The sequence below is a fragment of the Jaculus jaculus genome, chromosome 15 (assembly GCF_020740685.1).
Source record: "Jaculus jaculus isolate mJacJac1 chromosome 15, mJacJac1.mat.Y.cur, whole genome shotgun sequence".
In the NCBI taxonomy this organism is placed as follows: Eukaryota; Metazoa; Chordata; class Mammalia; order Rodentia; family Dipodidae; genus Jaculus; species Jaculus jaculus.
In genome coordinates, this window is record NC_059116.1 from 48,988,751 (window position 1) to 49,002,364 (window position 13,614).

At 39.1% G+C, this 13,614-nt stretch overlaps 1 protein-coding gene across 1 annotated transcript in view; it reads left to right on the top strand.

Moving 5' to 3' along the window:
- Nucleotides 1-13,614, top strand: part of Rprd1a (regulation of nuclear pre-mRNA domain containing 1A) — an 80,113-nt gene that overhangs the window by 23,952 nt on the left and 42,547 nt on the right. Inside the window, exons 2-6 of the mRNA XM_004666778.2 lie at nt 2,136-2,265; nt 5,066-5,172; nt 5,252-5,349; nt 9,691-9,817; nt 9,913-10,088. Of these exons, the coding sequence (XP_004666835.1) occupies nt 2,136-2,265; nt 5,066-5,172; nt 5,252-5,349; nt 9,691-9,817; nt 9,913-10,088 (638 nt within the window). The remainder of the gene's footprint in view (nt 1-2,135; nt 2,266-5,065; nt 5,173-5,251; nt 5,350-9,690; nt 9,818-9,912; nt 10,089-13,614) is intronic.

Below are 13,614 nucleotides of genomic sequence, written 5' to 3' on the forward strand. Positions count from 1 at the left end.
TATATGCCTAGGAGTGCTATAGCTGGGTCATATGGTAGAACAATCTTTAGTTGTTTTAGGAACCTCCACACTGATTTCCACAATGGCTGGACCAGATTGCGTTGCCACCAGCAGTGTAGAAGGGTTCCTCTTTTTCCACATCCCCACCAACATTTATGATCATTTGTTTTCATGATGGTGGCCAATCTGACAGGAGTGAGATGAAATCTCAATGTAGTTTTAATCTGCATTTCCCTGATGACTAGTGACGTAGAACATTTTTTTAGATGCTTGTATGCCATTTGTTTCTTCCTTTGAGAATGCTCTATTTAGCTCCATAGCCCATTTTTTTAAAATTTTATTTTAAATTTTTATTAACATTTTCCATGATTATAAAAAAAAATCCCATGGTGCCGGGCGTGGTGGCGCACGCCTTTAATCCCAGCACTTGGGAGGCAGAGGTAGGAGGATCACCAAGAGTTTGAGGCCACCCTGAGACTACATAGTTAATTCCAGGTCAGCCTGTACCAGAGTGAGACCCTACCTCGAAAAACCAAAAAAAAAAAAAAAAAAAATCCCATGGTAATTTCCACCCTCCCCACCCCCACACTTTCCCCTTTGAAATTCCATTCTCACCATTTTTTGATTGGCTTGTTTGATTCCTTATTATTTAACTTTTTGAGTCTTTGTATTTCCTAGATATTAATCCTCTATCAGATATATAGCTGGTGAAGATTTTTTCCCATTCTGTAGGTTGTCTCTTTGCTGTTTTCACTGTGTCCTTTGCAGTGCAAAATCTTTGTAATTTCATGAGGTCCCAGTGATTAATCTGTGGTTTTATTGCCTGAGCAATTGGGGTTGTATTCAGAAAGTCTTTGCCAAGACCAATATGTTGAATGGTTTCCCCTACTTTTTCCTCTAGCAGTTTCAGATCTGATATTAAGGTCTTTAATCCATTTGGACTTAATTCTTGTGCATGTAAACTAAATATTTTAAAAAAGAAGGGAACATTTGCATTGTTCTGGGGCTGAGGAGATGGTTCAGTGGTTAAGGTGCTTTCCTGGAAAGCTTAATGACTCAAGGTTCTATTATCCAGTACCCACATAAAGCCATATGCACAAAGTGGCACATGCATCTGGAGTTCGTTTGCAGCAGCTGGCAGCCCAGGCAAACCCATTCTGTCTGTTTTTCTCTCTCTGCAAACAAACAACAAAAACCCCTAAGTTCAAATTAGAATTTAGGATGCCATCTTAATAACATTACCCATCACCATCTTTAAATAGCTATATTTAGTTTTTTTTTAAATTTTTATTTATTTGAGAACAACAGACACAGAGAGAAAGACAGAGAGAGGGAGAGAGAGAGAATGGGTGCGCCAGGGCTTCCAGCCTCTGCAAACGAACTCCAGACACGTGCGCCCCCTTGTGCATCTGGCTAACGTGGGACCTGGGGAACCGAGCCTCGAACCAGGGTCCTTAGGCTTCACAGGCAAGCGCTTAACCGGTAAGCCATCTCTCCAGCCCAATATATTTAGTTTTAATGGAGATTAATACATGATAAAAGTCCCTTTGGGGTGGAGGTGTTCAAGGTACGGTCTCACTCTAGCTTAGGCTAACCTGGAATTTACCATGTAGTCTTAGGGTGGCCTCGAACACCCAGTGATTCTTCTACCTCTCCCTCCCATGTGCTGGGATTAGAGGCGTGCACCACCATGCCTGGCTTGCTTTTTTTTTTTTTTAAAGCTAGGGTGTTGCTCTAGCCAAGATGTATTTCTATAGACATGATGATCATAGTGCATATTAATGTTGTTCTTTGGGAATGGTGATAAGACCACAAATAAGGGATGTGTGTGGTATGGGTACCATAGTAAACCCACAAGAAGATGGTGAGATCTGTCACTCTCCTACCTGAACCTCTTAAGTTCTTCTTTTTTTCCCTCCCATGAACATGCTTAGAAGCAAGGAGCACACATGCGTTCTCGTGACGTTAGCACTGGCTGACTTCGTGAGTTTGACAGCAGAATGAGAAGCTTGAGGTGAAAATAAATTTTGTGGGCTTATGTAGTTCTCAAACTGCCTAACTTAGTTATCAGGAATGTTTTAATTTTAATGAGGCTATATTAAATGGCTTAACTTTTCCCCCTCTTTTACTTTTAGCCAAACCCAACAGGAAGCTTACTTTCCTCTACCTGGCCAATGACGTCATTCAAAACAGCAAAAGAAAGGGGCCAGAGTTTACAAAAGATTTTGCACCAGTTATAGTAGAGGCTTTTAAGCATGTTTCAAGGTATGATCATTTCTTGTGTGTTAGCAAATGTTTCAGATGTACAAATTTTACTAAAATTTGCCAAAACCCATTAAAATAAAAAACAGGGAATAATGTTTCTTTGAAGATTTCACTTGAAAAGACTTACTCTTAATGGGCATTTGAAATGTACTAGTTTTGCTTTCTGTGAAGATTTCAACTGTTAACTACTAAGATGTGTGTTTGTTGGAGTACTTAAGTACAACTTTCCTTTAAGAGACCAAAAGTAACTGCTGTATTGGAAGGAAATCTTCACTGAGAGTGAATCAGGGTGTAGTGAATGATAATTTGGTTAAAACTATCAACCAACAAATACACTCAGTACACTTATCCCTGTATCATTTATAATGTACTTACTAATTTTTTTCTTAATGTTTTTAAATGGTTTAGAAATAGAGAATATTTAAAATAATCATATGCTTGTTGCAAACTTTTTCTGTAGGTAATTTTCAATGTGGAAAGCTATCTGGCTTATGCTCCTTTAAACAATTATTTTCAAAAGTTGGGTGCTGCTGCTGTATGTTTGATTGCTGGGCAGACATCACTGGAATAGACCACTAAATCAGTCTAAACTAGAGCAGTATTACATAGTGATAATGTGCACTGATAGCTAGAAGAATGAAAATCTGCTCACTGGATGCCCTGTGCATTTTGTCAATTGACACATTAAAAGCTACAGTGTCAAGTGCTGCTGCTATACCTAAATGTATTCTTAACTCTTCAGTTTAGGTTGTTCTCTAACCCATTTTTATATGCAGCATTTTTTAAAAAATCTATTTGCAGACCGGGAGAGAGACACATGCACCACTTTGTGTATGTGGCTTTATGTGGGTACTAGGGAGTCAAATCCAGGCCACCAGGCTTTGCATGCATTTCTTAGAGTGAAGTTCTCTGTGTTCTGGGCCATGTTCCTTTTTTTTTCCCCCTAGGTAGGGTCTCTCTGTAGTCCAGGCTTCACTGTGGAGTCTCAGGGTGGTCTTGAACTCATGGCGATCCTCCTAACTCTGCTTCCCAAGTGCTGGGATTAAAGGCATGTGCCACCACGTCTAGCCATGCTCCTCTTTTGTCTTCTTGGTGAATGTACATGTTACACTGGGTTTTGCTCATGTCCATATCCTCATGTAAAATTTTACTCTCCAATCCAGATTGTTTTCTGTGTTTCAGAACTGTATGTCCAGTTGCTTTCTATTTTGTGTGATTTAAGTATCTTAAGTTCACTGTTTGATTTTGAATTTACCACACTTGTACCTCTTTCACGTCTCATTTCTCTCAGTGAATGACAACTCCATCTGTCCTGATGCCAGAGTCTGTGTCATCTTCCATACTTCCTTCTCTCTCTCTCCACATCCATGTACCACACATTTTCTCTGGTACTTTATTTTCCTTTTAGTTACCATAATACCTCTAGAATAACCTCTAGAATGGTGTAATTCTCTTGGGAGGCTGTAGCCCTGTCTTTGAGATTAAGTCTAATGTGCTGTGCAAGATTTAAGGTGTTCTGTCCTGGAGCAGCTGCATACCTCTCCAGACTTCTGTCTCATTTCTCTTATAGTCTTCAATACTAATGGAACCTTTTCTAAGTTCCTCTTACCGTAGGTTTTTATTTTATATATGTTCCTCTTTAGAATTCAGTAAAATATTGATTTTAGTATGTGCTAGGTCCACAGGACACAGTGCTGAAGATGGCAGTGTTTTTGTGAGCTGGAGCTTACAGTTCACACTATCAATAGTGGTGATAACTAGGTAGATAAGTAGATATATGTTACAGTGTCAGTTGACAAGCCCTGAAGCTGCATGAAGCAGAGGAAAAAATACCAGGGTATGGGGATGATCATTTCTATGAAGAGATGAAGAAATCTTGGGAGAGGTAGCATTTAAGCAGCAACTAAAAGAAAGGATGATGTGAGCCATTATTTAGGAGGAAGGATTCTAGGTATAGAGAACACAGGACATAAACAGTTAAGTGCTGAGCATGTTTGAGCGTCAGCAAGGAAATTGTACAAGGGAGAATGTTAAAAGTGTTAATGATAGCCTGGGAGCAGGGCCTGTGGGCCTTGTGGCCCAGGCCAGGGACTTCAATTTTATTCTTATTGTGATCACTTTAGTGCCTTTGGAGGGCTAAGAACAATTTGATCTGATTTAACATTGGTTGAGTGCTTTGTAAAATAAAAGAGTAAAGGTGGGAGGTGAGTGAGATTCAGACAGATGGTACTTAGTGGAACAGAGTACAGTGGCAGTGTTCAAAAATGGTTGGAAATCATCTCTCTTTTTTGTATGTCATGTCTTTTCCATTTGTTATTAGCCATTGACTGTCAACTCCTCAGGTAGTCTTCCTGTTCTCTCTAGATCATTTTCTGCTGTCTACCTTGATTTGTTTTGTAGCACTTACAAATAAGTTACCACAAGGCTCCACTTACTCTCCACATCAAGGGCAATACTTTGATCAACAGATACTTGTTGCATAAATTGAAGTCACTCATAAAAGTGTCCCTTCATCTCTTTGTAGATTAGGAGCATCTTTGTAAACCCCTGAGTAGCTGGTCCTAGAACTTTCACAAGTTTTTTGTAATTTTTCAATTTACTATTGTGTGGATAAGCCTTTCCAGGGAAACTATGTCTTGATCACATCATCCTTGAACTGCTGACCACACTGAGGCTCAGTAAACATTTGGGAAGTTTCTTACAATGAATATATGATTATATTTAAAATCACCATTACATTTTCAGTAGCACTATGCATTTTTGCCTTTAGTACTTATTTTATTTAATTTTGTAACTTTAGTGAAACCGATGAAAGCTGTAAGAAGCACCTTGGAAGAGTGCTGTCTATTTGGGAAGAAAGATCTGTTTATGAAAATGACGTTTTAGAACAACTCAGGCAAGCTCTATGTAAGTCTAAAATTGTGACCTTGTGATATTTCATTTGGTGTGTGCTTTCACTTAAAACTTTAATGATCTTTTAAATCAGATGGTGATAAGAAGGCAAGGAAGCGAACTTATGAACAGATAAAAGTGGATGAGAATGAAAATTGTTCTTCTCTGGGATCCCCAAGTGAGCCACCTCAGGTAAAAGTTATCTTCTGTTAAGAAAATTACATTGTTTTTACTTGGTGTGACTACCTAGTTTTGTTAGCTTTGGTGTCTGGGTACAAGAAGCTACATGCATCTCTTTATTTTCTGGCTAGCAAATATTTGCTGGCTCAAATTTACATATTTATAGTTTTTTTTGTAGTACTGAGAACTAAACCCAAATCCTTGTACATGCTAGACAAGTGCTTTTCCACTGAGGTCCATCCCTTGCCCTCTGATCAGCTTAACTGACCTGTAGTTCACTGTATAGTCTCAGGTTGGCTTGGGACTCAAAATGATCCTCTTATCTCAACCTCCCAAGTGCTGGATTAAGGCATGTTCCAGTACATATGGCCAGGTTAACTCATTTTTAATACATTTGATCAGTCCCTTTGTGATAGATCTCAGTGAGACCTTTGTCCTTATTTTCTAGTTTTTATGTAGGATCTTGATATGTAGGCTAGTCTGGCCTCAGCTTCACAATCCTGTATCATAACTCAATCTCCCAAATTCTGGGATTATAGGTGTATGCCTCTTATATCCTTTTAAAATAAGAATAGCTTAATGAAATTATTTTTGTTTATGTCTGCATGTGTATGTGTGTGTGTGCGCACGTGTATGTGTGTATATGTGGATATACATATATATGTCTTTACTCCACTCCCCACCTGCTAGTCTGTGGTGTGAGTTGCTTGCCTGTGGTGGCTGGAGTGCAATGTCAGGTGTCCTAGTCTTGTCGCTTTTGATTCTGGTCTTTTTCTCAGCTGGAGTCTCCTTTTACTGATTCCTGAGATCTCAGTGCCGCAAAGATTCTCATGTTTCTGCTCCCCTGTGCAATCGTGGGTAAAAGCACATGAAACAATGCTCAGCTATTTTGCAAGTGATCTGAAGATTTGAACTTGGGTAGTCTCAGGGCCCTCATTTTTGTGCAGAAAGCACACTTATCCATTGAAGCATCTCAGCCCAACAATTTTTTTTAACTTAAAAAAATGATGGGGGTCTGGAGAGATGGCTTAAACAGTTAAGGTGCTTGCTTGCAAAGCCAAAGGACCCAGGTTTGATTCCCCAGGACCCATAAGACAGATGCGCAAGGTGACACATGCGTCTGGAATTCATTCACAGAGGCTGGAGGCCCTGGTGCTCCCATTCTCTCTCTTAAATAAATAAATAAAAACACTAAAAAAAAAAAAAAAAAAAAAAAAGATGGGGTCTTAATGCTCAAGCTGATTCTGAATTTGTGGGCTCAGACAATAATGCTTTAGCCTCCTGAGTAGTTGGAATTACAATAGGTGCCTGTCTCCACACCCAGCTAAGTGCCATCTGCTGTATGCAAAGAATTTAATAATATCCTATGTTTATAGAGCACATAATTTCTGGTGTCTCTAGATCTAATCTTGAAAACTGAAAACAACAAACACATACCCAGGAGCTGAGGAGATGCCTCAGTGGCTAGAGGTGCTTCCTTACAAAGCCTGCTAGCTAGGGTTTGTTGAATTACCTAGCACCAAGGCTACCAGAGTGATCCAAAGTGCTACCACAATGGAAGGTGGAGCCAGGAGGGAGAATCTGAAGCTCACTTGGCCAGTTAGTCTGACTGTGGCTGCTGTCTGGCAGATCTACAACAGCAAGAGATCCTATCTCAAGGTAGAGCACAGACATCTCAAAGTTGTCCACTGAGCTCTACAAATGCACCATGGCATGTGCACACATACATACACACACAGATAAGTAGATTAGAGCTAGAGAGGTAACTCAGCAGTTAAGACACTTGCCTGTAAAACCTAACAACCAAAGTTTGATTTCCCGGCACCCACGTAAAAATCCAGATGCACAAGGTGGTGCATGCATCTGGAGTTTGCTTGCAGTGGCTAGAGTCCGTGGCATGTCCATTCTCTTTCTGTCTCGCAAATAAGTCAATAAAAATATTTTAAAAAGTAATTTAAATTTTATTATTTTAATAATAACTTATTAAATTTAATTAATTTAAAAGAGACAAATGTAAATGGTAGGATGGTTTGGTAACTAATGAAAAGAACTAGTTTTCTTTTTTTTTAAATATTTTTTTGTTCATTATTTATTTATTTGAGAGTGACAGACACAGGGAGAAAGACAGATAGAGGGAGGGAAAGAGGATGGGTGCGCCAGGGCTTCCAGCCACTGCAAACGAACTCCAGATGCGTGCGCCTCCTTGTGCATCTGGCTAACGTGGGACCTGAGGAACCAAGCCTCGAACCGGGGTCCTTAGGCTTCACAGGCAAGCGCTTAACCGCTAAGCCATCTCTCCAGCCCAAGAACTAGTTTTCTTTGGGATACCTTAAATTATATACAGTGATATCACAGCAAAGAATTGTCTTTTCCTTCTGATTGTAGTTGTTATGATAACAGCATTATGAAAATATTCCAGTTGTCTTTCCTCCTAATTATAGTTGTATGAAATAGTACAACTGAGTATTCCATTGATAAAGTACAGTTGTATTTCTGACTAAGCAATACATTGACATTAGCTAACAGGTAGATGAATATTTTAGTTTTAATAAACCATAACATAGTTTAAAGTGGGATATTTGAACATATTCCAAAACTACTCTGTTCATGCTTTAATTCCAGCATTTAGAAATAATAGAATCTGACTCTGCCATATTGTAGTGGATGGTGGTTTGTATCCCTCTTTCCTTAGTATCAATTTAGTATGTAAAAAGTATCTGTTTAGTGATATTAGAATAATATAACCAGCAGTGATAAGATAATGACTATGTAAAAAAAATGGGGCTGGAGAGATGGGTTAGTGGTTAAGGCACTTGCCTCTGAAACCTAAAGACCCAGGTTTGATTCCCCAGATCCCACGTAAGCCAAATGCATATGATGGCACATGCATCTCAAGTTTGTTTGCAGCAGCTAGAGGCCCACTCATTCTTCTTCTTCCCTCCCTCTCTCTCTCAAATAAATAAATAAGTAAAAATAAAATAATAACAAAGAAACAATAGTTATCTATTGTACAACTTCAATCCCAATAATCAAAACATAATTGTTTAAAAAAACTTAACTTATTTGAAAGAGAGAAGAGATGTGCCAGTGCCTTCAGCTGCTGCAAATGAACTGCAGATTCGTGTGCCCCCTTGTGTGCATGTGCAACGTTGTGCTTTTGCGTCACTGTGCATCTAGCTTACATGGGACCTGGAGTTTTGAAAATGAGTTCTTAGGCAAGTGCCTTAACTGCTAAGCCATGTCTCCAGCCCAAGAGTGTTCATTTATATTTTTCTTTTTTCAAGGTAGGCTCTTGCTATAGCCTAAGCTGACCTGGAATTCACTGTGTAGTCTCAGGGTGTCCTCAAACTCCTGGCAATTCTACCTTTGCCTCCCAGGTGCTGGGGTTAAAGGTGTGCGCTACCATGCCTGGCCTGAGTGTTTTTAAATAAACTTCCACAATAAAAACAAAATAAAACAAAAAAGCTTTTAACTCTCTAGGTCAAACTTGTGACCTAAATTCTTTTTTGGTTAATTTTTTTATTATTGACAACTTCATAATTATAGACAATAAACCATGATAATCCCTCCACACACACCTACTTCCCCTTCATAACTCCTCCATTCTCCATCATATCCCTTCCCCCTCTCAATTAGCCTCTCTTTTACTTTGATGTTATCATCTTTTCCTCCTATTATACTGGTCTTGTGTATGTAGTGCCAGGCATAGTAAGGTCATGGATATTCAGGCCATTTTGTGTCTGGAAAGAGTGCCTTGTAAGGAGTCCTACCCTTCCTTTGGCTCTTAAATTCTTTCTGCCACCTCCTCCTTAGTGGACCCTAAGCCTTGGAAGGTGTGATAGAGATGTTTCAGTTCTGAGCATTCCTCTGTCCCTTCTTCTCAGCACTATGGTGCCTTTTGAGTCATCCTAGAGGTCACCACCATCTGAAAAGAGAAGCTAATCTAACCAAAAGTGAGGGTAGTATTAATATATATGTTATTAACGTATATCCTTTTTGCTCCAGGACACCTTGTCTCATTTACGATTAACATTTGTAATAGAGCATAGGTGGTTTTTTTTTTTTTTGGTTTTCACTCTAGCGCAGGCTGACCTGGTATTCACTATGTAGTCTTAGGGTGGCCTCCTCAAACTCATGGCGATTCTAATACCACTGCCTCCCAAGTGCTGGGATTAAAGGTGTGTGCCACCATGCCCAGCAGCTTCTTTTTCTTAATACATAAGAGGAAAGAGTAGTTTTGAAGTATTTGTATTAGAAACTCTAGGGCTAGTAAATAAGGTTAGGAATATGAAAGAAATGTCATGTCTTGGGCCTAAGGTTTTATTCTGGTTCTGAAGTTGCATAATTTTTCAGACTCTAGACCTTGTCAGAGCATTACAGGATCTAGAAAATGCAGCCTCGGGTGATGCAGCAGTTCATCAGAGGATAGCTTCTTTGCCTGTTGAAGTCCAAGAAGTCTCCCTGCTTGATAAAATAACAGGTAAGAAAATGGGACTGAGAACTTTTGGGGGAGGCAGGATGTGAGAGTCATTGTTTTTGTTTTGTAATAATGTTGTTCTCCTGTGCTTTTCTTAGATAAAGAATCTGGAGAAAGGCTTTCTAAAATGGTAGAGGATGCTTGTATGTTGCTGGCAGATTATAATGGCAGATTGGCGGCAGAGATAGATGATAGAAAGCAACTCACTCGAATGTTAGCAGATTTTCTTCGTTGTCAAAAGGAAGCCCTTGCAGAGAAAGAACATAAATTGGAAGTGCGTAACCTTTTTGTTCTTCAGTGTATATTTATTTAATTTAATTTTGAATAGGAATTTTAATATATCTTAATGTACTGGCACATCTTGGATTTTTGGACCTTTTTAAGTTAGTGGCCCAGGTAAGTTTCTCCTTGAATCAATGGGTTTCCCTCTACTTGAGAGGCAAGGCAACCTGTTTAAGTTAACTCAGACATGACATTTGGAGTTAGCAGAATTGCTTACACTTGAATATTATTCATGTGAAATCTATACAGTGGTAGGAATTTTATCAACTTAAACTTTTATCTTCATGCACAAAGATAAGAAGAAAGTAGCCATTAGAATGAAGTCTGATGTTAGCTGCAGTAAATTGTGTTTGGATTTATTAATTTCCTGTTCTGAGTACATGGAGTCCTATAGGTTTATCATTAAGTTTTCAAGTTACCCTTTCACATGCCACCCTCTTAGGGCTGACATTCTGCTAGGGAGAAAGTCATTATAAAAGTACTGGCTGGTACTATAGATGGGAGGTCTGGGGGCTCAGGAGGTAATAAAAAGAGCAGCTTCATACTTTGAGCAGAATAGCCACTGCCAGGATATATGAGCTGGGTGTGGTTTTATTTTAAAGAATCATTCATTTGGCTGGTTCTTGTTAAAATTGTTTACTGCTGCACCAATTTCTTATTTTAGTATGTAAGAGAATTTTTGATTGGAGTCTCTTTGCTTACAGACAGCTCATAGTCAGTGTGTAGGTGTATCACAGTACTGCTTCTGTTGAGTTGCTTTTACTTAGGTTTTTTGTTTGTTTGTTTTTTTGCTATGTTTTTTTTTTTTTTTTTTTTTGAGGTATGGTCTCACTGTATCTCAGGTTGACCTGGAATTCAGTATGTATTCTCAGGGTGACCTTGAACTCACAGTGATCCTCCTACCTCTACCTCCCAAGTGCTGGGATTAAATGCATGTGCCACCATGCGTGGCTTTTATTTATTATTTAGTTCTTGGTTCAGCAGTCTTCTTTGGCCCCAAATGGTGCTTAGGTGGCTTGCCTTTGCCATGGTGAGAGCTCCACCCTGAATGCCCCTCTGCTCACACAGACACACTCAGTTATGTCGCTCTCCTCCATCCTGGAAGGCATTGCCCACTCAACGTGGAAAAGATAAGGTGGAAATTTTTAGAATTTGATCCTTACCAGTTTTTTGATCTCACTATAAATCTTCATATTGTTACTTGTTTCACTATCCATAGCATTAAGGGTAAGTATGTTTTACAATTTTTGCTTTAACTTTTTGGTATGGTTTCTTTAACTTCTGTTGAGCTTCTGTTGCAGATATTGGACATGGGCGTATCTTCTAACGATGTCATCACCATTAGCATATTCTTCCTGCTAAAAATAAATATCAAACTCCAAAGCTTGTATTGTCTCATGTTTTTGAAAACTAAAGAGATCTGAAGCTTACTGTTTACTTATACCGCTTTTTCACTTCTGACGCTGGCTATTAGTCATTGGTTTCAAAAGTAGAATTTGCTGGATATGGTGGCACATATCTTTAATCCCAGCACTGGGGAGGCAGAGGTAGGAGGATCAATGTGAGTTCAAGACCACCCTCAAACTACATAGTGAATTCCAGGTCAGCTTGGGCTAGAGCGAGACCCTACCTCAAAAAACAAACAAAAAAGAATTTATGTTTGACACATAAGTGCAGAAGACAGATCATCACCTCTCCCTCCTGCCATCCTTTCCCAGTGCCTCCCAGCCAGATTTCATTATTGGCAGCCTTACATGGTGGTGATGTCCCATGTGCCAGGTGTGTTCTTCAAAGCCCTTCACAGAATCACTTCATGTAATCCTGTACAGCAGTGTTTATTATCCATGCTGATAGATCTGGCAGCACAGCACAGGGAGAGGAAGTAGCTCACCAAGGTCTCAAGACTAGGGGATTGCTTAGAACCATGGAGTGTGCCTCCAGAATCAGCTCCTCACTCCAGAAGTCATTTGCTTCCTATTTGACTTTTAAAAGTATAAGACTACAGCAAAACCTAAGCCCTTACTAAGTTCTCCAACTTTTGAATTCCTCCCACTTTTGAGGTAATCACTGGCTTGAAATAAAGTTTCCAGGAACTTTTGATATTGTTCAGCATGACTGGGTTTTATATTCTGACGAAACCATCTCCTCAGTTCACCATGTTATTTATTTATTTTTTTTAAGAAATACTCTCTAAGTTCTTTTTTTAGAATTCAATGGTCTAGAAATCTTTATGCATATTTGGTTTTTTAAAAATTTTTTTTTTAATTTTTAAGTTTTTATTAACATTTCCATGATTATAAAAAAATATACCATGGTAATTCCATCCCTCCCCCGCATATTTGTTTTTAAAGTTCAGACCGGGAAATGAAGATTTATGTATCCCCTGTCAGCTGTGATACCAGTTTACAGTTGTCATGAATCTTTCAGAGCTTTTTAATGTAGCATTAGCTACTCTTTGAAAATGAAACATAAAGTTTCACTTTTAGCAGGGTCTATTTAATATATCTTAAGGAAGCCACTATTAAAATATTTGAATTTTTGAGTGACTGATTAGTAATTAGATAATTGCTTATAAGACTGTTGGTGAAGCATGCAAAACTGTAGTGCTGCCTAGCACTTGGGAGGTGAAGCAAGGGGATTGAGTTAAGAGGCCAGCCTGGACCACAGTGCAAGACCTTGTCACAAAAACAAAGCAAAAAAAACAAAACAAAACCTAGTAGTAAATTCAGCTTATACTTGTAAAATCTACATGATCGCTATAGGAATCTTCAGAAATGAAAGGATTACATGAACTATTGTTCATTGACCTTGTCTTGGAACACACTCATAGGGGAATTAAAATTACTTCTTTCTTGTTAAGATAGGGTCTCATATAGCCCAGGCTGGCTTCCAACTCACTAAATACAGGATGACCTTGAGCTTCTGATGCCCCTGCCTCCTCCTCCTAAGTTCTGGAATTAGATACATGCATCACCATGCCAGATTGATGTGGCTCTGGAAGTCGAACCCAAGGCTTAGTATGTGCTAGACAATACTTTTATCAACTGAGCTGTATCCCCATCACTCCAAATGCCTTTTTTTTTTTTTTTTTTTTTTTTGAGGTAGGTTCTTGCCCAGGCTGACTTGGAACTCACTGTGTAGTCCCAGGGTGGCCTTGAAGTCATGGCATGCCTCCTATGAGCTCTGCCTCCTGAGTGCTGGGATTAAAGGTGTGCACCACCATGACTTTTTGAGACAGGGCTTTGCTATATATTTTGTACTGGTGTGGAACTCTTGGTCCTTCTGAGTGGACAGAATATACAACTGTTATATAATAACATTTCCATTTTGATATTTTTTTGGGAGATGGAGCATTGTAGGAATTGGAAATCCTTCCATATTCAGTAAGATGTATCTTTATTGCCCAGTTTAAAAAATTATTTGTAAGCAGAGAGAGAGAGAATGGGTGTGCCAGGGCATCTTGCCCTTGCAAACAAACTCCATGCATGCGCCACTTTGTGCATGTGGCTTCATGTGAG